Raw genomic sequence first — 23,730 nt, forward strand, 5'->3', positions numbered from 1 at the left:
GTAAATTGTCAGGATATAAAATCAATGCACAGAAATCAGTTGCATTTCTCTACACCAACAACAAGACAGAAGAAAGAGAAATTAAGGAATCAATCCCATTTACAATTGCACCCCAAATCATAAGATACCTAGGAATAAACCTAACCAAAAAGGCAAAGAATCTGTACTCAGAAAACTATATAGTAGTCAGGAAAGAAATTGAGGAAGACACAAAGAAATGGAAAAACGTTCCATGCTCCTGGATTGGAAGAACAAATATCGTGAAAATGTCTATGCTACCAAAACAATCTACACATTTAATGCAATTCCTACCAAAATACCATCCATTTTTTTCAAAGAAATGGAACAAATAATCTTAAAATTTATATGGAACCAGAAACATGCGGAAAAATGAAACTGAACCATTTCCTTACACCACACACAATCAGACAACAAAAAGAAATAAAAGGCATCCAAATTGACAAAGAAGTCAAACTCTCACTCTTTGCAGATGATATGATACTTTATGTGGAAAACCCAGAAGACTCCACCCCAAAACTGCTAGAACTCATACAGGAATTCAGTAAAGTGTCAGGATATAAAATCAATGCCAGAAATCATTACATTTCTCTACACCAACAACAAGACAGAAGAAAGAGAAATTAAGGAGCCAATCCCATTTACAATTGCACCCAAAACCATAAGGTATCTAGGTATAAATTTAACCAAAGAGACAAAGAATCTGTACTCAGAAAACTATAGAATACTCATGAAAGAAATTGAGGAAGACACAAAGAAATGGATAAACTTTCTATGTTCATGGATTAGAAGAGCAAATATTGTGAAAATGTCTATGCTACCTAAAACAATCTACACATTCAGTGCAATCCCTATCAAAATGCCATCAACTTTTTTCACTGAAATGGAACAAATAATCCTAATATTTATACGGAACCAAAAAAGACCCCGAATAGCCAGAAAATGGTGGTCTCTTCAACAAATGGTGTTGGGATAATTGGACAGCACATGCAGAAGAATAACATTGGACAATTTTCTTAAACCATACACAAAAATTGACTCAAAACGGATGAAAGACCTCAATGTGAGATAGGAATCCATCAAAATCCTTGAAGAGAACACAGGAAGCAGCCTCTTTGACCTCAGCTGCTGCAACTTCTTCCTAGAAACATTATCAAAGTCAAGCGAAGCAAGGGCAAAAATGAACTATTGGAGCTTCATCAAAATAAAAAGCTTTTGCACAGCAAGGGAAACAGTCAACAAGACCAAAAGACAACTGACAGAATGGGAGAAGATATTTGCAAATGACTTACAGATAAAGGGCTAGTATCCAAAATCTATAAAGAACTTATCAAACTCAACACCCAAAGAGCAAATAACTCAATCAAGAAATGGGCAGAGGACATGAACAGACATTTCTCCAAAGAAGACGTACAAATGGCCAACAGACATATGAAAAAATGCTCAATATCATTTGGCATCAGGGAAATACAAATCAAAACCACAGTGAGGTACCACCTCACACCAGTCAGAATGGCTAAAATTAACAAGTCAGGAAACAATAGATGTTGGCAAGGATGTGGAGAAAGGGGAACCCTCTTACACTATTGGTGGAAATGCAAGCTTGTGTAGCCACTCTGCTAAATAGTATGGAGATTCCTCAAAAAGTTTAAAATAGAGCTACCCTGTGACCCAGCAATTGTACTACTGGGTATTTACCCCAAAGACATAAATGTAGTGATCCTAAGGTGCACCTGCACCCCAGTATTTATAGTTTATAGCAACAATGTCCACAATATCAAACCATGGGAAAAGCCATATATATATATATATATATATATATATATACATTGTTTATATATATACACACACACAATACCAAACCATGGGAAAAGCCATATATATATATGTATGTATGTGTATATATATATATATATATATATATATATGTATGTGTGTGTGTGTGTATACATACATATACATATAAATTATGTACCCACCAAAAATTGAAATCTTGCCATTTGCAATGACGTGGATGGAACTAGAGGGTATTATGCTAAGTGAAATAAGTCAATCAGAGAAAGATGATTATCATATGATCTCACTGATATGTGGAATTTGAGAAACAAGGCTAAGGATCATGAGGGAAGAGGGGAAAATAATGAAACAGGATAAAAGAGAGGTAGACAAATGATAAGAGACTCTTAATCTTAAGAAACAAACTGAGGGTTGCTGGGGCTTCAGGGGCCAGAGAGGGATGGGGTGTCTGGGTGATGGACATTGGGGAGGGTATGTGTTATGGTGAGTGCTGTGAACTGGATAAGACTGAGAATTCAGAGACCTGTACCCCTAAAACAAATAATACATTCTATGTTAATTTTTAAAAATATATAAATGAAAATTTAAAGATTACGTTTATGAACTTCCAATCTCTCATTGCCATCTGAACAAAGATATTCTTTGTGCTAAAATGTTTGTTATGGTTGTACCATATTTGAGCACTCACAAATGAAGGTAAAACTAATAGAAGATGAAGAACAATGAAGAATTGTGGAGAGGGAAATTTGCTGAACATAAAGAAACTTAAATTCCTATCCAGGCTTTGTTTTTCACTGACATGTGCTCATATTTTCTCCAGCTTTACCTAGTGAGGTCTCTGGGCAAAAGTGCCAGCTTTTCCTGCAAGGCTTCTGCAGGATTTGTTCTGATCTTAATATTGTACATGATCTTTCTCTTTCTGATCACTTGGATTCATTTTTTTATTCTTACAGGTTTTCCAAAGCAAAAACTAACATCCCCAATATGTCACATAAGAAAGAGATTTATTACTTTAAACCAGTGATTCTCAAAGTATGGTCCTGGGAACTGCGGCATCAGTATCACCCAGGAACTTGTTAGAAATACAAACTCTTAAGCCCCACCCCCAATCTACTGAGTCAGAAATTCTAGGTTTGGCAGTCAGCAATCTGTTTTAACAACCCCTTCAGATGATTCTGATGCATTCTGAAGTAAACTTAAGGCAGGCATATTACATTTGGAAGCCAAGATGGGTTAGCTGAGACAGAAGTATGTTTTCTTCTTGCCATTGTTGCTCAAGGTGAGTGTGGAATAGTAAAGCCAAGAATGGAACATCAAGATGTTGACTTGATTTACGAATGGCACCTTAATTTCTTTGTCTAACTTTTGGAATTTTTGTTGAAGGGTTCCAGCCATCTACTCATAGATCAGTCTGAGCACATGATGTCATTATTCCTCTAATCGTTGGCTATTAAGGAGGGGTGGTAAAGTCAGCTACTGATGGGACATTAGGAAACAGGGAAACTGTTGCCATGGCAACATTGGTTGATGGCATAAATGACTACAGAGATTAAAGTATCATCCAAGGAACAGAAAAGAGAAGTCAACAAGGAAAATTTATGCTTGTTTTTTGTGGTTGGCTGAGATCTCTCCCCAGTATCTCATTGAATTGAGACATTCTAGTTTACAAGAATAGTATAAAAATAGTACAATGACAAGAATAGTAAAGAGGTACCAGCCTAGAAGTCCATATTAGAAAATGCCAGAGTGTATGTGTATCTGTGTACATGCAGACACCCTAAGAATATCAAACAAGCCTTCTTTAATGTTGTATAGTTTAGCCCCATTTCATGCTCAGTCTTTTTTCTTTTACTACATATTTTGTGCTACTTTGTTATGTTTTGTGAACGAATAATAGCAGCTAATATTTATTGAGTGCTGCTTACGTGCCAGACTCCATAGTAAGCACTTTACTTACATTTCCTCAATTTATCTCAGCAGCATCCTGAGTTAGACAATGTTAAATCTTACTCAAATATAATGGAGCTAGGTTTCCTTCCAAAAAGAATATTTGATTTATTTCTACCATGTAAATTAGAAAATACTGTTAGTATCTGTCTTAAAAATAACATTGTTATCTTTCTATGTTGTCCATTGGGCTTGTGCCTGGGCAAAAGAAAAACAAATGCACCTACTTTCTGTGGCCCAATGGGGGGAGCAGGGAAAAAAGTAGTCCCTAGGCCAGTTGACTTTATAGCAGGCTGTTCTCCTTTAAGAACTACAGTAAAAACACAGCTTCAAGTAGTGTCTACTCACACTATTCCATAATGAGCTTCCTTGTGTCATCAGCATCCAGGAGTGACAAACTTGACCACATATTATTATATCTCTTAAAGTGAGGTAGGCGAAAATCTAAACACAAAGAAGAGAAATACACAATCTTGAAAATTAAGTGAATTTGCGTGCAACTCTGCCACTTGCCTTTTTTGTTGGGTTGTTGTTAATGATGATAAGGTAATCCATATTGTCCTGGCTGGGATTTAAGTGCTGGAACTTTATCTAGACTACTAGAATTTATCTAATGATGCCTTTGTTATAATGTGATCTTTGCAACTGATAATCACAGAAGGATGGGGCAGAAGATAGGCAGATTTATTTTCAGACTGAAAGTGGTTTCTGTAGCAAATGAGTGACTTCCCTAAATAGTAGCTGCTACATAGAAGGCATTCAATGATTGCTTGCTGAATTTAACTAGATTCTTTTTTTTTTAATGATTTTATTTATTTATTTATTTGACAGAGAGAGATCACAAGTAGGCAGACAGGCAGGCAGAGAGAGGGAGAAGCAGGCTCCCTGCTGAGCAGAGAGCCTGATGCGGGGCTTGATCCCAGGACCCTGAGATCATGACCTGAACCAAAGGCAGAGAGTTAGTGCACTGAGCCACCCAGGTGTCCCAACTAGATTCTTGTTTTAAAGTTAACGGATTCCTAGGAAATATCAATGAACCCATCTTGGCTTCTGTTTCTGGAAAAATGATAGCCTAGGCAACCTGCAAATCCTCTTGATACAAAACATGAGTAAATGCTAAAACAAAGCTTTCTAAAAATATTTATTTTTTAATTTAAATTCAATTAGCTTACATATAATATATTATTAGTTTCAGAGGTAGAGTTAGTGATTCATTAGTCTTATGTAATTCCCACTACACATTACATCGTGTGCCCTCCTTTTTTTTTTTTTTTTTTTTTAAAGATTTTATTTATTTGAAAGAGAGAGCAAGCCAGCTAGAGAGAGACAGCATGAGAGTCAGGGAGGCGCAGAGGGAGAGGGAGAAGCAGAACCCCCACTGAGCAGGGAGCCCAACTCAGAGCTTAGCCCCAGGGTCCTGGGATCATGACCTGAGCTGAAGACAGATGCTTAACCAACTGAGCCACCCAGGCACTACTCAGGTGCCCTCCTTAATGTCCACCACCCAGTTACTCCATCCCCCCACCTCCATCCCTTCCAGCAACCCTCAGTTTGTTTCCTTTGGTTGAGAGTCTCTTATGGTTTGTCTCCCTCTCTGATTTCATCTTGTTTTATTTTTCCTCCCTTCCCCTATGAACCTCTGTTTTGTTTCTTAAATTCCACATAAGAGTGAGATCATATAATTGTCTTTCTCTGACTGACTTATTTCACTTAGTGTAATGCCCTCTAGTTCCATCCACATTGATGTAAATGGTAAGTATTCATCATTTCTGATGGCTGAATATTATTATTTTTGTGTGTGTGTGTGTGTGTGCACCACATCTTCTTTTTTTAAAGATTTTGTTGATTTATTTGACACAGAGAGAGAGAAAGAGAGAGAGCACCAGCAGAGGGAGAGGCAGAGGGAAAGGGAGAAGTAGGCTCCCTGTAGAGCAGGGGAAGCCCTATATGGGACTTGATCCCAGGACTCCCAGATCATGACCTGAGCAGTGGCTTAACCAAGTGAGCCACCAAGGTGCCCTGTACCACATCTTCTTTATCCATTCATCTGTCAGTGGGCCGCTGGGCTCTTTCCATATGTTGGCTATTGTAGACATTACTGCTATAAACATTGGGATATACGTGCCCCTTTGGATCACCACATTTGTATCTGGGGTAAATACTAGTAGTGCAATTGCTGGGTCTATATGCTAACAATGAGACAGAAGAAAGAGAAACTAAGGAGTCGATCCCATTTATAATGGCACCAAAAAACACAAGATACCTAGGAATAAATCTGACCAAGGAGGCAAAGGATCTGAACTCAGAAAACTATAGAACTCTCATGAAAGAAATTGAGGAAGACACAAAGAAGTGGAAAAAATGTTCCATGCTCGTGGATTGGAAGACCAAATATTGTAAAAATGTCTATGCTACCAGAGCAATCTACATATTCAGTGCAATCCCTATCAAAACACCATCAACTTTTTTCACAGAAAATAGAACAAATAATCCTAAAATTTGTATGGAACCAGAAAAGACCCAGAATAGCCAGAGGAATGCTGAAAAAGAAAACCAAAGCTGGTGACATCACAATTCCGGACTTCAAGTTCTATTACAAAGCTGTAATCAACCTGGCACAAAAACAGACACACACATCACTGGAACAGATTAGAGAGCCCAGAAATGGACCCACAACTCTATGGTCAACTAATCGTTGACAAAGCAGGAAAGAATGTCCAATGGAAAAAAAGACAGTCTCTTCAACAAATGGTGTTGGGAAAATTAGACAGCCACATGCAGAAGAATGACACTAGAATATTTTCTTACACCACACACAAAAATAGACTCAAAATAGATGACAGACCTCACTGTGAGACAGGAATCCATCAAAATCCTAGAGGAGAACACAGACAGAAACCTCTGTGGCCTGGGCTGTAGCAACTTCTTGCTAGACACATTGTCAAAGGCAAGGGGAACATAGGCAAAAATGAACTATTGGTACTTCATTAAAACAAAAAGATTTTGCACAGCAAAGGCAACAGTCGACAAAACCAGAAGACAACCGGGATGCTTGGGTGGCTCAGTCAGACGTCCAAGCATCTGCCTTTGGCTCAGGTCATGATTCCAGGGTCCTGGGATGGAGTCTCACATTGGGCTTCTTGCTCAGTGGGGAGCCTGTTTCTCCCTCTGCCTGCTATTCCCCCTTCTTGTGCTCTCTCTCTCTTTGTCTCTCTGACAAATAAATTAAATAAAATCTTTTTAAAAAGGAAAAAGACAACCTACAGAATGGGAGAAGATATTTGCAAATGACTTACAGATAAAGGGCTAGTATCCAAAAATCTATAAAGAACTTATCAAACTCAACACCCAAAGAACAAATAATGTAATCAAGAAATGGGCAGAGGACATGAACAGACATTTACAAAAACATACAAATGGCCAACAGACACATGAAAAAATGCTCAGTATCTCTTGGCATCAGGGAAATACAAATCAAAACCACAATGAGGTACCACCTTCCACCAGTCAGAATGGCTAAAATTAACCAGTAAGGAAATAATAGGAGTTGCCACGGATGTGGAGAAAGGGGAACCCTCCTACACTGCTGGTGGGAATGCAAGCAGGTGCAGCCCCTCTGAAAAGAGCATGGAGGTTCCTCAAAAAGTTGAAAATAGAGCTGCCCTATGACCCAGCAACTGCACTACGAGGTATTTACCCAAAAATATATTTTTCTTTAAGAAATTATTTATTTATTTTATTCTTAAAGATTTTATTTATTCTTCTTACAGAGAGAGTGAGACATGCACAAAAGCTGGGGAAGTGACAGGCAAAGGGAGAAGCAGACTTACCGATGAGCAGAGAGGCTAACATGGGACTCGATCCCAGGACATCAGGATCATGACCTGAGCTGAAGGCAGACACTTAACTGACTGAGCCACCCAGGCACCCTTAAAAATTTTTTTAAATTTCAGCTTTATTGGGTTTAATTGACATATAAAATTCAAGATATTTTTTAAGGATTTTATTTATTTATTTGAGAGAGAAGCAGAGTGCACAAGAGCCGGGGAGAGAGAAGCAGACTCCCCCACTGAGCAGGGAGCCTGATGTGGGGCTTGATCCCAGAACCCTGGGATCATGACCTGAGCCAAAGGCAGACAGTTAACCAACTGAGCCACCCAAGCACCCCAAAATCCAGGATATTTTAAGTGTACATTGTGATTTGTTATACATTTACATAGTGAAAGGATCCACCTTAATTAAGGTTAATTAATGTGTTAATTTACATATCCATCACCTCACATATTTATCTTTATTATTTTTGGTGAGAACATTTGAGTTCCACTCTCTTAGCCAATTTCAGGTATAGAACACATTGGTATCAACTATAATCACTATGTTTATATCAGATCCTCAGACCTTATACATCTTATAGCTGAAAGTGTTACAGGATTTCTTTTCCTATGATGCCCCAGGTCCTTGGTCAGGCTGCTTCGGAGAAAGAAGAGGTAGAGCAGACTGTGGTGGGCGGCAAAGCAAGTTTTTATTGAGCGATAGTAAAGTATATTGAATGATAGAGCTCCCAAAGAAGGAGAGGACGGACCCAAGAGGGTTGCCACCTGAGGTTCTAGTCTAGGGGTTTCTATGGGTTTGTTGGTTCACTGTTCCAATCTGATTAACCCGCCTGCACCTGTCATCCAGTCAGGTTTCTGTCAGTGGGGAAGGGTGGAGAGCTCTTCCCAGGGTGGTGTAAAATCCTTTTAGCGGTTACCTTTCAGGGCAGGGGCCTTGTCCCTGCCTGCCTTTCTTCCAACTACCCTTCCTCAAAAGTTTGTACCCTTTTTTCCAACCTCCCCCTATTTCCCTACCCCACAGCCCTTGACAACTACTTTTCTACTCTCTAAAACAAACTGGTTTTGTTTTTGTTTTTGTTTTTAACATACCTGAGTTTTTAAGAAAGTAAGGAAAATATCCAGGCCCACAATCTTGGTAAACCCAGACTCATAATAAGGTGTTCATACCATAGTTGTTCTGGCTAAGGAAGCAGTGGGGATGGTTGCTGCTTTTCATGACAAATAGATTTCATGACAAAGAGATTTCAGATTTCACTGGCCACACAGGGACAGAAAAAGTTACCAGTCTTGTGCAAAGCTGGAAGTCCTAACTGAGTCAGAGAAAGAGGGAAATAGAGAGAAATCCAGGATTATTAAATAGAGAAGATTAAAGCAACTACTACTACTACCTATTGGTGAAGAAAAAAACTAGGGTATCTAGCCTGGGATTTAAAACAAAAAAAAATCCCCAAAATTTATAACCAAAGACCAGGTATCATGTGGACTGGAATTTGAATTTAAATTATTTGTGGGGTCCATTGTGAATTTATTACCTTTGTAATTGGATTTAATACATTAACATGCGAAGAGCTTCCAACTCAGTGGTAACTCAGACATTTGGCAGAAATAAATAACCACCTCTCTAAAGAGGCACATCTTCAAACCACATCTTATAGGATTCTTATATATTAATTCCACTTCCAAAAAATGCGTTTTCAATAAAAATTACAAAACATATGAGGGGAAAAAAATCCAGGAGTCAAACAGACAAACAATAAATATCTTCTTAAATCAAATTGTCAGATTGTGATTATGAAAACATTAAGATGATATAAGACTTAAAAAGAAAAATAGGTTTTTGAAAAAGCTGTTGTCAAAATAGGACTGGGCAGATTGATAAAGGAACCAAGTAAAATTCATGGGAATTAAAAATAGAATGACTGAAATTAAAAACTCAGTAGATGAGTTACATAGCAGATGAAACACAGCTGACAAGAGAACTGGCAACCTGGATTATGTATCAGAAGACATTACAGAGAATAAGGCACAGAAAGATAAAGAGATGAAAAATATAAAGGGGATTAAGAGGCACATTACATAGCATGAAAGCATCCAACATTTTATATACATCTTCATAGAATTTTTAGAAGGAAAGAGCTGAGAATGGAATATAGGCAAATTTAAAAATACAACAGATGAGCATGTTCTAGAACTAATAAGAAACAGTTCTCCTATTCAAGAAGCAAAAGAAATCCCAAAAAGGAAACTCAAAAGGTCATATGGCATTGTAGTAAAGTGGCAAAAGGCCAAAAGCAAGGGACCACATTAAATTCATCCAGAGATAGAGACGGTGAGAAAGCAGACATCAGCAGAAAGTACTTACCAGTCTCCGACATTTCATGAAGTAAATTGCAACTGAAGGACGAGCATTAAGTAAAGGCATTTTGAGACTAAGATTGAGAGAGTTTATCTGGAATAGACCCTTCACAAAAGAACTTCTACAGGACATTGGAATCAGAAGAGAAGAGTGAGATGGCAATAGAATGATGGACAAAGAAACTAATTAAGTATACAGGGGTAAAGCCATTAACCTTAAAAAACATGACTAATGTGGTGTACAAAAAACGAGGTGGAATAAAAACACTAGATAGTACTAATATTCTGACTAGAGAATAATGACTTCAAGTGTTCTAAGTTGTAGTAATTATGAGGAAGAAAGCATAGGTAATAATTCGCTTTATTCAAGTAACTTCACATGTTAAAAATATTAAAGAGAAACCACAGAAATAGTAGAAATAGAATGCATATTCTCTAAAGCATAAATACGGGAATAAAGCAGATTTTTAAATTCAATAGATAAAGTTAGGAAAGGAGAAAAGAAAGCATATAAAAACAGGATAAATAGTGTGGAATTATAAGAGAAGTATTTATCCCAGTATATCTAGTAACAATAAGTTTAACAAAATTCACTGCTTAGAAAACAAAGATTACCCCAAATGTTTTTGCTTTATTGTTTTTCCCTCTGTTATTATTAGAACCTATCAACTTTCCTTTCATTTGTGTTCATCTTGTTCAGTACCGTATTTTAGCTGGATTTTTTTCACTTTAGGTAAATACTCCCGTTGTAATGAAGAGAAAATTAAGGATGAAAGACTGTAAGAACCCCTCACTATGACACATAGGCTGATGTTAAGGAGGAGGAATTCAGGCTATTTTTTAAATTAATTTATTTTTGAATTGAAATATATAGTTGACACACAATGTTCCATTAGTCTCAGGTGGACAATACAGCGATTTTTCAGCTCTATACATGATGCTGTGCTCACAGCTGTAGCTACTGTCTGTCATCACACACACACTATTACAATATCCTGGACTGAGTTCCCTATGCTGTGCATTTTACTCCCTTGACTTATTCATTCTATAACTGGAAGCCAGTACCTTCACCCATTTTGCCCATGCCCCCATGCCCTCCCCTCCATCAACCATCATTTTTTTGTATTAATGAGTAATTTCTGCTTTTTTTGTTTGTTTTGTTGCTTAGATTCTACATTTAGGTGAAGTTATATAGTATTTGTTTTCTCTGGATTCTTTCACTTAGCATAATACCTTCTAGGTCAATCCATGTTGTCCCACATGGCAAAATATTTTTTTTAATGGCTGAGTAATATTTCATTGTTTATATATATCGCATCTTCTTTATCCTTTCAACTATCGATGGTCACTTAGGTTGCTTCCATCTGGGCTATTGTAAATAATGCTGCAAGAAACATAGGAATTCATTTACCTTTTTGAATTAGTGGGGTTTTTTTTATTTAATTTTTTTTAAAGGTTTTATTTATTTATTTCTCAGAGAGAGAGAGAAGGAGAGAGCACAAGCAGGGTGAGTGGCTGGCAGAGGGAGAAAGGCTCCCCACTGAGCAAAGAGCCTGCGGCAGGACTCAATCCCAAGGCTGTGGGATCATGACTTCAGCCAAAGGCAGATGCTTACCCAACTGAGCCACCCAGGCATCTCATTGAATTAGTGTTTTTGCTGGTAAATACCAAGTAGTAAAATTACTGGATCATTTGATATTTCTATTTTTAATTTTTTGAGGAACCTTGATAACTGTCTTCCACAATGACTGCAGCAAATTGCATTCCTGCCCACAGTGGGTTCCTTTTTCGCCACATCCTTACCAATAGTTGTTATTTCCTGCCTTTTTGTTTTACCCATTCTGACTGGTATGAGGTGATACCTCATTGTGGTTTTGGTTTGTATTTCCCTGGTGATTAGTGACGTTGAGCATCTCATGTTGGCCATCTGTATGTGTTCTTTGAAAAAATGTCTGTTCAGATCCTTTGCCCATTTTTAAATTGGATTACTTGGTTTTTTGGTGTTGAGTTGTATAAGTTCTTTATATATCTTGGATAGTAACCCCTTATTGGATATATTATTTGCAAATATCTTCTCCCATTCAGTAAATTGCCTTGTCATTTTATTGAAGGTTTCCTTTGTGGTACAAAAGATTTTTATTTTAGAGTAGTCCCAGTGGTTTATTTTTGCTTCTGTTTCCTTTGCGAGGAGACATATCCATAAGTATGTTGCTTAGACTGATGTCCAAGAGACGACTGCCTTTGTTTTCTTCTAGGAATTTTATGATTTCAGGTCTCATATCTAGGTCTTTAATCCATTTTGAATTTATTTTTGTGTTTGGTGTAAGAAAGTAATCCAGTTTCATTCTGTTGCATGCAGCTGCCCAGTCTTCCCAGCACCACTTACTGAAGAGACTCTTTTCTCCCTACTGTATATTCTTGCTTCCTTTGTTGTAGATTGACCATATAAGTATGGCTTTATTTCTGGCCTATTATGTTCTAATTATCTATATGTTTGTTTTAGTGCCATTACCACACTCTTTTGATTATTGTAGGGTTTTTTTTTTTTTTAAGATTTATTTATTTATTTATTTATTTATTTATTTGGACAAGGATCACAAGTAGGCAGAGAGGCAGGCAGTGGGGCGGGAAGCAGGCTCCCCGCTGAGCAGAGAGCCGATGTTGGGCTCAATCCCAGAACCCCAGATCATGACCTGAGCCGAAGGCAGAGGCTTTAACCCACTGAGCCACCCAGGCGCCCCTGATTATTATAGTTTTGTAATATATCTTGAAATCTGGGATTGTAATACTTCCAGCTTTGTTCTTCTTTCTCAAGATTGCCTTGGCTCTTTGGGGTTTTTGGTAGTCCATACAAATTTTAGGATTATTTGTTTTAGTTTTGTGAAAAATACTATTGCTATTTTGATAGAGATTGCACTGAAGCTGTGGTGTGGACTCTTTAACGATATTAATTCTTCCAATCCATGAGCACAGTATGTCTTTCCATTTGTTTGTGTCATTTTTAATTTCTTTCATCAGTGTTTTAGAGTTTTTGGAATACAGATCTTTCACCTCGTAGGTTAAGTTTATTCCTAGGCATCAGAGTCTTTTTGGTGCAATTGTAAATGCAGTTGTTCACTTAATTTTTCTTTGTGCTACTTTGTTATCTGTATATAAAAATGCAACAGATTTCTGGGGCACCTGGGGGACCCAGCCAGTTGAGCTTTCAATTCTTGGTTTCAATTCCGGTCATGATCTTGGGGTTGTGGGATCAAGCTCTGCAACAGGGTCCAGGCTCAGCATGGAGTGTGCTTGAGATTCTCTCCTTCTCCCCTCTGCTTGCACACACACACTCTCCCTATCTCTCAAAATAAATAAATAAATAAATAAATAAATAAATAAATAAATAAATAAATTGTAACAGATTTCTGTATATTAATTTTATATCCTGCAACTTATTCATTTATTACTGCTAGTAGTTTTTTGGTGGATTTTTCAAGGTTTTTCATGTATAGTATTATGTCATCTGCAAATAGTGATAGTTGAAATTTTTCCATACTAATTTGGATGCCTTTTATTTCTCTTTCTTATCTGATTGCTACAACTAAGATTTCCAGCACTATGTTGTATAAAAGTGGTGATAGTGGACATCCTTGTCTTATTCCTAATTGTAGAGGGAAAGCTCTTAGTTTTTCACCACTGAGTATGATGTTGTTCTGAGTTTGTTATATGGCCTTTGTTATGCTGAGGTATGTTCCCTCTAAACACACTTGGTTGAGTTTTTATCATGAATGCATGTTGAATTTTGTCACTTGCTTTTTCTGCATCCATTAAGATGATCATGGGATTTTTATCCTTAGTTTTTGCTGATGTAGTGTACACATTAACTGATCTGCAAATGTTAAACCATCCTTGCATCCCCAGAATAAATCCTATTTGATCATGTTGAATAGCCTTTTAATGTATTGTTGAATTTGGTTTGCTAATATATTACTAAGTTTTGGGGGATCTATATTCATCAGGGATATTGGCCTATAGTTTTCTTCTGTTGTTGTTGTTTTCCCCCTCTGGCTTCGGTACCAGTGTAATGTGGTATTATTATTATTATTCCTTGTGGAATGTATTTAGAAGCTTTCCTTCCCCTTCTATTTTTGGAATAGTTTGATAATAGATATTAACTCTTCTTTAAATGTTTGGTAGAATTCACTTGTGAAGCCATCTGGTCCTGGACTTTTGTTTTTTGGGAGTTTTTTAATTACTGATTCAATTTTGTTACCAGTAATTGGTCTGTTCAGGTTTTCTATTTTTTCCTGATTCAGTTTTGGAAGATTATATATTTCTATAAATTTATCCATTTTTTCTAGGTTGTCTAATTTATTGGGATACAATTTTTTTAATAAAGATTTTTATCTATTTATTTGACAGATCACAAGTAGGCAGAGAGAGGAGGAAGCAGGCTCCCCACGGAGCAGACAGCCCGTTGTGGGGCTCGATCCCAGTACCCTGGGACCATGACCTGAGCTGAAGGCAGAGGCTTTAACCCACTGAGCCACCCAGGCACCCCTGGAATACAATTTTTTGTAGTAGTCTCTTAAACTTTTGTATTTCTATGGTGCCAGCTATTTAGTTTTCCACTTTCATTTCTGATTTTATTTATTTCAGTCCTTTCTTTTTTCTTTGATGTGTCTGGCAAAAACAGTTCTTCAGTTTTGTTATCTTTTCAAAGGATGAGCTCTCGGTTTCAGTCATCTTTGCTAATTTTTTTAGTCTCTATTTTATTTATTTGTGATCTGACATTTATTAGTTCTTTACTTCCACTAACTTTGAGCTTTGTTTGTTCTTCTTTTTCTAGTTCCTTTAGGTATAGGGTTGGATTGTTTACTTGAGATTTTTCTTGTATATACGTATAAATTTCCCTCATAGAACTGCTTTGCCACATCCCAAAGATTTTGGGCCACTGTGTTTTCATTTTCATTTGTTTCCATGTATTTTTTATTTCCTCTTTGATTTCTTTCATGAACCATTGATTGTTTAGTAGCATGTGGTTTACCATCTCTGTGTTTATATATTTTCCAATTTTTTTTCTAGTAAATGATTTCTAGTTTCATACTGCTTTGTTAGAAAAGATGCATGACATGATTTCAATCTTGTCATTTATTGACAAAATTTATTGAGATTTATTTTGTGGCCTAGCATGTGATCTATCCTGGTGAGTGTTCTATGTGCCCTTGAAAACAATGTGTATTCTGTTGTTGTTTTTTTTTTGTTTTTTTTGTTTTTTTTTTTAAAGATTTTATTCACTTATTTGACACACAGAGAGCCAGAAAGCACAAGTGGGGGGAATGGCAGAGGGAGAAGGAGAAGCAGGCTCCCCGCTGAGCAGGGAGGCAAATGTGTGGGACTCGATCCCAGGACCCTGGGATCACTACCCGAGCCGAAGGCAGACGCTTAACCGACTGAGCCACCCAGGCGCCCCTATTCTGTTGTTTTTGATGGACTATTTTGCATGTATCTTTTAAGTCCATCTAGTCTAATGTGTCATTCAAAGACACTGTTTCTTATTGATTTTATCTCTGGATGACCTATCCATTGATGTAAGTGGGATGTTAGAGTCCCCTACAGCTATTGTGTTACAATCAATTTCCTCATTAATGTCTGTTAATATTTACTTTATGTATTTGGGTTCTTCCATGTAGCATGCATAGATATTTATAATTTTTATATCCTCTAGTTGGATCTATTTCAGGAGGACTTTTAAAGCTTACCTGATAAAGAGGGTCACTACATTATAAATAAAGAAAACAGTTAACTAGAGATTCATAACAATTTAGAATTGTTATGAATCTCTAGTGATGTGTAAGCGTCCAATAACATAGGCACAAAGATACAAAGAAAAACTGACAGATCCATAGTCACAATGAAAAATTATATCAAAGATCTCAATTGTTGATAAATCAATGTGAGGAAATAAATCTTCCCTCGCTTTCTCAGTGCTTTTATAGAAAGCTCTAGCCTCTGGAGGCATAGAAATCTATATGCTATAAAGATAATGTTTTGCTTTCACTTCCTCTACATTTTTCTTTCCACATACTATGTGTATTAGATCTATAACCATTTGTCCACTTGTCTAGTTAATTTCACTGTTCCAAAAGGTAATAACACTTCTCTCATTTCTACAAGAAAGTCCAATGGTTATAGTTTGGCCTAGTCCTCTAAGTCAAGCTCCCAAGGTGCCAGGAGGATCCCCAGTAATTTACATATAGAGGAGATACGAGTCCCAGGCAGGCCCTTGAAGACATCTCTAGGTCATGAAAGTTGGAGACTCTGAGGCTTATCTAGCCCTTGGAGAGATATATTTACAAAAGGTCCTGCCTTCCTCTTTCACTTACAAGGACCTATGTGATTATACTGAACCCACCCAGATATTCAAGGATAAACTTCACCATCTCAAGTCTTTAACTTAACCACATCCACAAAGACTCTTTTGCCATTTAAGGAAATATGCTCACAGGTTCTGAGGATTAGGACATGGATATCTTTGCGGGGCTGCTATTCTGCCTACCGCACTATGTAAGGAAATCAGAAAACCTGAATTTAGGAGAGCAGCTACTTCTGAGCCAGAGAAGACAATGCAGAGCGGCTTTAATAGTATTTGTTAAACTTTATTTTTTAAGCTGTGTGGTGATTACACAAGTGTTCATTATATTTTATTTCTTTGCATGCCTAAGATATTTTATTTTAATAACCTCACTTTTTTTTTTAATATTTTATTTATTTATTTGACAGACAGAGATCACAAGTAGGCAGAGAGGGAGAGCCAGATGCGGGGCTTGATCCCAGGACCCTGGGATCATGACCTGAGCCGAAAGCAGAGGCTTTAACCCACTGAGCCACCCAGGTGCCCCAATAACCTCACTTTTGAATAAAACACCCAGGAATGAGTTTAACTAAGGAGATAAAAGACTGGTACACTGAAAACTATAAAGCATTACTAAAAGAAATTAAAGAAGACCTAAATAAATGGAAAGACATCCCATATTCATAAACTGGAAAACAAAATACAAATAACAATAAATGGAACCAAGTCAGAATTTGAGGTCTGCCCATGAACAAATAACTACCAAACATGTAGGCCCAGAGAGTTTTTACAAGAGTATTGTACCAAATATTCAAGGATAATGTAATGCTAATAAGAAAAAATATTAAGATGTCAGTACTACCTAAAGTGAGCTATAGATTCAATGCAACCTTATGAAAATTCCAGTAGTTCTTTTTTCAGAAGTAGAAAAGCCAATTTTCAAATGCATATGGAATTGCAAGGGATCCCAAATAGCTCAACAGTTTTCAAAAAGAATAAAGTTGGAAGACCCAGATTACAAAATTTAAAACTTACTACAAAGCTTTAGTAACCAAAAATAGCATGGTGTTGGAAAAAGGCTAGACACAAAGACAAATGTAGTTCAATTGAGGGTCTAGAAATAAACCTATATAGCTATAGTCAATTGACTTTTGACAAAGATGCTAAGGCCATTCACTGGGGCAAAGACAGTCTTTTCTTTCTTTTTTTTTTTTTAATTTTTTAACTTTTTATTTATTTATTTTTTATTTATTTTCAGCATAACAGTATTCATTATTTTTTCACCACACCCAGTGCTCCATGCGATCCATGCCCTCTATAATACCCACCACCTGGTACCCCAACCTCCCACCCCCCCGCCACTTCAATCCCTTCAGATTGTTTTTCAGAGTCCATAGTCTCTCATGGTTCATCTCCCCTTCCAATGTCACCCAACTCCCTTCTCCTCTCTAACTCCCCATGTCCTCCATGCTATTTGTTATGCTCCACAAAAAAGTGAAACCATATGATAATTGACTCTCTCTGCTTGACTTATTTCACTCAGCATAATCTCTTCCAGTCCCGTCCATGTTGCTACAAAAGTTGGGTATTCATCCTTTCTGATGGAGGCATAATACTCCATACTGTATATGGACCACATCTTCCTTATCCATTCGTCTGTTGAAGGGCATCTTGGTTCTTTCCACAGTTTGGCGACCGTGGCCATTGCTGCTATAAACATTGGGGTACAGATGGCCCTTCTTATCATGACATCTGTATCTTTGGGGTAAATACCCAGGAGTGCAATTGCAGGGTCATAGGGAAGTTCTATTTTTAATTTCTTGAGGAATCTCCACACTGTTCTCCAAAGAGGCTGCACCAACTTGCATTCCCACCAACAGTGTAAGAGGGTTCCTCTTTCTCCACATCCCCTCCAACACATGTTGTTTCCTGTCTTGTTAATTTTGGCCATTCTAACTGGTGTAAGGTGATATCTCAATGTGGTTTTAATTTGAATCTCCCTGATGGCTAGTGATGATGAACATTTTATCATGTGTCTGATAGCCATTTGTATGTCTTCATTGGAGAAGTGTCTGTTCATATCTTCTGTCCATTTTTTGATATGGTTGTCTGTTTTGTGTGTGTTGAGTTTGAGGAGTTCATTATAGACCCTGGATATCAACCTTTTGTCTGTACTGTCATTTTCAAATATCTTCTCCCATTCTGTGGGTTGCCTCTTTGTTTTCTTGACTGTTTCCTTTGCTGTGCAGAAGCTTTTGATTTTGATGAAGTCCCAAAAGTTTATTTTCACTTTTGTTTCCTTTGCCTTTGGAGACATATCTTAAAAGAAGTTGCTGTGGCTGATATCAGAGAGATTACTGCCTATGTTCTCCTCTAGGATTCTGATGGATTCCTGTCTCACGTTGAGGTCTTTTATCCATTTTGAGTTTATCTTTGTGTACAGTGTATGGGAATGGTCGAGTTTCATTCTTCTACATATAGCTGTCCAGTTTTCCCAGCACCATTTATTGAAGAGACTGTCTTTTTCCCACTGTATATTTTTTTCTGTTTTGTCGAAGATTAATTGACCATAGAGTTGAGGGCCCATATCTGGGCTCTCTACTCTGTTCCACTGGTCTATGTGTCTGTTTTTATGCCAGTACCATTCTGTCTTGGTGATCACAGCTTTGTAATAAAGCTTGAAATCAGGTAATGTGATGCCCCCAGTTTTATTTTTGTTTTTCAACATTTCCTTAGCAATTTGGGGTCTCTTCTGATTCCATACAAATTTTTGGATTATTTGCTCTAGCTCTTTGAAGAATACTGGTGGAATTTTGATCGGAATGGCATTAAAAGTATAGATTGCTCTAGGCAGTATAGACATTTTAACAATGTTTATTCTTCCGATCCAAGAGCATGGAATGGTCTTCCATCTTTTTGTGTCTTCTTCAATTTCTTTCATGAGTGTTCTGTAGTTCCTTGAGTACAGAGCCTTTACCTCTTTGGTTAGGTTTATTCTCAGGTATCTTACGGTTCTTGGTGCTATAGTAAATGGAATTGATTCTCTAATTTCCCTTTCTGTATTTTCATTGTTAGTGTACAAGAAAGCCACTGATTTCTGTACATTGACTTTGTATCCTGCCACGTTGCTGAATTGCTGTATGAGTTCTAGTAGTTTGGGGTTAGAGTCTTTTGGGTTTTCCATATAAAGAATCATGTCATCTGCGAAGAGAGAGAGTTTGACTTCTTCACTGCCAATTTGGATACCTTTTATTTCTCTTTGTTGTCTGATTGCTATTGCTAGGACTTCTAATACTATGTTGAACAAGAGTGGTGAAAGTGGGCATCCTTGTCTTGTTCCTGATCTCAGCAGGAAGGCTGTAAGCTTTTTCCCATTGAGGATGATATTTGCTGTGGGTCTTTCATAGGTAGATTTTATGAAGTTCAGGAATGTTCCCTCTATCCCTATACTTTGAAGCGTTTTAATCAGGAACGGATGCTGGATTTTGTCAAATGCTTTTTCTGTATCAATTGAAAGGACCATGTGGTTCTTCTCTCTTCTCATATTAATTTGTTCTATCACATTGATTGATTTGCAAATGTTGAACCATCCTTGTAGCCCAGGGATGAATCCCACCTGGTCATGGTGGATAATCTTTTTAATGTGCTGTTGGATCCTGTTTGCTAGGATCTTGTTGAGAATCTTAGCAGGGAAATAATCAAGATTAGAGCGGAGATCAATGAGGTAGAAACCAGAGATACAGTAGAACGTATCAATGAAACTAGAAGCTGGTTTTTTGAAAGAATCAATAAGATTGATAAACCATTGGCCACACTAATCCAAAAGAAAAGGGAGAAAGCCCAAATTAATAAAATTATGAATGAAAAGGGAGAGATCACAACTAACACCAAGGAAGTAGAAACAATCATCAGAAGTTATTATCAATAGTTATATGCCAATAAGCTTAGCAACCTAGATGAAATGGATGCATTCCTGGAAAACTATAATCTCCCAAAATTGAACCAGGAAGAAATAGACAACCTGAATAGACTGATATCTAGTAACGAGATTGAAGCAGTGATCAAAAACCTCCCAAAAAAAGAGCCCAGGACCTGACGGATGCCCTGGGGAATTCTACCAAACTTTCAAGGAAGAAATAACACCTATTCTCCTGAAGCTGTTTCAAAAAATTTTTTAACTTTTTAATAAACATGTAATGTATTTCTAGCCCCGGGGGTACAGGTCTGTGAATCGCCAGGTTTACAGACTTCACAGCACTCACCATAGCACATACCCTCGCCAATGTCCATAACCCCACCACCCTCTCCCTATCCCCCTCCCCCAGCGACCCTCAGTTTGTTTTGTGACATTAAGAGTCACTTATGGTTTGTCTCCCTCCCAAGCCCATCTTGTTTCATTTATTCTTTTCCCATCCCCCACACCCCCCATGTTGCATCTCCACTTCCTCATATCAGGGTTACAATAGTTATAATAGTTGTCTTTGACTTATTTCACTAAGCATAATACCCTCTAGTTCCATCCATGTCGAAGGACAGTCTTTTCAACAAATGATGCTGGACAGTTGGATATCCAAATACAAAACAATGAACAGTTGGATATCCAAAAGCAGAAACAGTGAATTTACCTCATGCCATTATGGGGTACGTAAATTAACTGAAACTAGATCAACAACCTAATATAAAAGCTAAGAACTGTAAAACTCTTGAGGAAAACAGGGGTAAACCTTTATAACCTTGAGTTTTGCAAGTTTTCTTAGATATGACTCCAAAAGCACAATTAATGAAGGAAAAGATGAATCATACTTCATCAAAATTTAAAACTTTCAGGACACCTGGGTGGCTCAGTCAGTTAAGCGTCTGCCTTCAGCTCAGGTCATGATCCCAGGGTCCTGGGATCGAGCCCCTCATCGGGCTCCTTACTCAGCAGGGAGCCTGTTTCTCCCTCTGCCTGCAGTTCCCCTTGCTTGTGCTCTGTCTCTCTCTCTCTCTCTCTCTCTCTGGCAAGTAAATAAGTAAAATCTTTTAAAAACATTTAAAACTTTTGTGTATCAGAGGACTATATCAAGAAAGTAAAAACTTCACCTTTTGTCTATACACTTAACCAACTGAACCATCAGGCACCCCTACTTGTATATTTTAAGACAGTAAAAGCATTATGACAGGACCTATGCCCAAAGGTAAAAGCAACCTAGGAAGGAGAAGTAGCAGCACAGAACAGCACTAGAAGAAGAGGGCCACGCTTCTGAGAGTATAAGAGATAGAAGAATAGATGACCTGTGTAAGAGTTGTTTAAGAACAACTTAAAAGAGAAGGAGGGCAGGAAGGAAGGCCCTCTGGGTAGCAAACTGTGTAGAACTGATGAAGATGTAAAGCCAATAAAGGGAGTACCTCTGGCAGGTGCTCACATACAGGCAGGGACACAAGAGTACAGCTGCTTAGTGGGGACTGGGCCTTTATTCCTGAGTCAGCACTACTCCTTGGAAGGTTACTGTCTTAGTTTCCTAAGGTTGCTGTAACAAATTAGCACAAACTGGGTAGCTTAAAATATCAGAAATGTATTCTGTCACAGTTCTAGAGGCCAGAAGTCTGAAGTGAGCATCAGCTGAGCCAGGCTCCCTTTGAAGGCTCAGGGGAGGATACTTCCTTGCCCATTCTGAGCTTTGGGTGGTTGCCTACATTCCTTGGCATTCCTTGGCTTGACAGAGTCTTTGCCTCTGTCATCACATGGCCTTCTCTTGTATGTGGATCTGTGGATCTGATTGTCCATCTCCTTTCTCTTATGAAGCTATCAGTCATTCAATTTAGGACACACCCTAATCAAGTGTGACCTCACCATAGCTAATTACATCTGTTTCCAAATAAGATTACATTCTGAGGTTCTGGTTGGACATGAATTTGAGGGGATAGTACTCAACCCAATACCATTATCTAGCTCTTCCACATCGGCTTCCTCAACCACAAAATGAAGGTCTTTGATGAGACAGTCTCTTAGGGCCTATTCAATACTGAAAATTTTGGGTTACTTTTATGATTTGTGGCCAGAGAGTCAAAACTAGACTCCTAACTGTATGGCTATTGTGTAATCTTTAATGCCACATTTAAAAGCTTTATTTTTTCCCTGTCATGTGATGAATTTATTTTCAACTATGAATTTTAACAGTATATTATTTATAACCAAAAGAAAGTCCATACTTAATTGGATTGTACCCATCAGCCAGATGCAAATTCTTGCATAAGTGGAGACACTTTTGTCTGAAAGGCTAACCGAGATACTTGTTTACATGGTAGAGAAGAAGGGAGCTATTGGAGAGACCACCTAGGCCTTTTCCAATATGTAGGGAGTTATTAATTTATCCACTAGTGCATTTAATACTCATTGTTAAGCACCTACTCTATGACAGTCATACCTCACTAATTCCATAGAACTTTGCCCAGAAAACATTTATAAGGCAGGTGCTCCACATCTCAGTGTGGAATAATCTTTGCAAAGAATTTACGTGCAATTACCATGAACATATATGTTCTCTTAGGGAGTCATGCCATTGTTATATAATATATATTGAGAATTTAAAAACCTTCATATGTATTTGCACTTAGAAAAACTAGAACATAACTCCACAGGGAACACAGGCTGTTGCCAACATGGAAACCTGGGGAAAATATCAGGGCAAATGAATGTGGATTCTTAATTCAATCCCATACATAATTACTATGTGGTATTTCTGTGCAAGACATTTTAACCAAAAAACTGTTAATGTGTGGCACAGAAAAAAAAAGGGGGAAGTTTTAAGAAAACTTTATGTCACTGAAACTGTGTATAATTATGAAATATGAGGCCACTCAATCACCCTATTCAACATGTATCCATTTTTCATTCTGTGCCAGGGGGTATTGGATCTTTAGGAGAAGAAAGAACATCTAGTGGTCCATAAGCAAATAATGAAATGACCATGGGGAATGAAAGTCCACATGACAAGGGAAATGGAGGGATGTAGTAAAGAGGATAAAAGAGGAAAGAAGAACCTTTCATCCCCAATAGAGACAAAAACAAAAAGAATTCACGAGGACAAGGAAGCCTGCTTCTGCCCCTTGAAACAGGTCCTGATGGCTTATGATCCCAGTTAAGCAATATCGAGGCAACTGCAAGAGTCTTCCTAGAGTCTGAGACTTTTTATACTCTCACTATTCCTCATTCCTCCTAACTCATGTGGTGATGAACGGCACTTTGTGTACTTATGGCTCCTGGGATGAGGTTACTGTGCAATGTTGACAACAAACTGAAGCCCCAAGAGTGCAGCAGGTGTCTTCATTGTGACTTCAAATGCTAGAACTAGCATCCCTGGGAGGAACCAACAGCTGCCAGATTTCAGCTTTAGGTAAGGAAAGGCCTCTAGGCTGGTCCCTAATAGCAAGAAGACTCCATGATTTTAAGATTTTGTCATT

General features: G+C 37.7%; 1 protein-coding gene and 1 long non-coding RNA gene across 6 annotated transcripts in view; one reads left to right on the forward strand and one right to left on the reverse strand.

The window, feature by feature from the left end:
- FBXL13 (F-box and leucine rich repeat protein 13) overlaps positions 1 to 23,730 on the reverse strand; it is a 247,282-nt gene that overhangs the window by 148,847 nt on the left and 74,705 nt on the right. For all 5 annotated transcript variants that reach the window (XM_032306078.1, XM_032306079.1, XM_032306081.1 and 2 more), the window contains exon 8: positions 4,111 to 4,206. In XM_032306078.1, coding sequence (XP_032161969.1) covers positions 4,111 to 4,206 — 96 coding nt within the window. The remainder of the gene's footprint in view (positions 1 to 4,110; positions 4,207 to 23,730) is intronic.
- The window catches only part of LOC116569670, a 58,959-nt gene continuing 58,175 nt past the window's right edge, over positions 22,947 to 23,730 (forward strand). The window contains exon 1 of the long non-coding RNA XR_004277126.1: positions 22,947 to 23,663. This is a non-coding gene — a long non-coding RNA (uncharacterized LOC116569670). The remainder of the gene's footprint in view (positions 23,664 to 23,730) is intronic.

This window comes from Mustela erminea, chromosome 11, assembly GCF_009829155.1.
Source record: "Mustela erminea isolate mMusErm1 chromosome 11, mMusErm1.Pri, whole genome shotgun sequence".
NCBI classification, from domain to species: domain Eukaryota; kingdom Metazoa; phylum Chordata; class Mammalia; order Carnivora; family Mustelidae; genus Mustela; species Mustela erminea.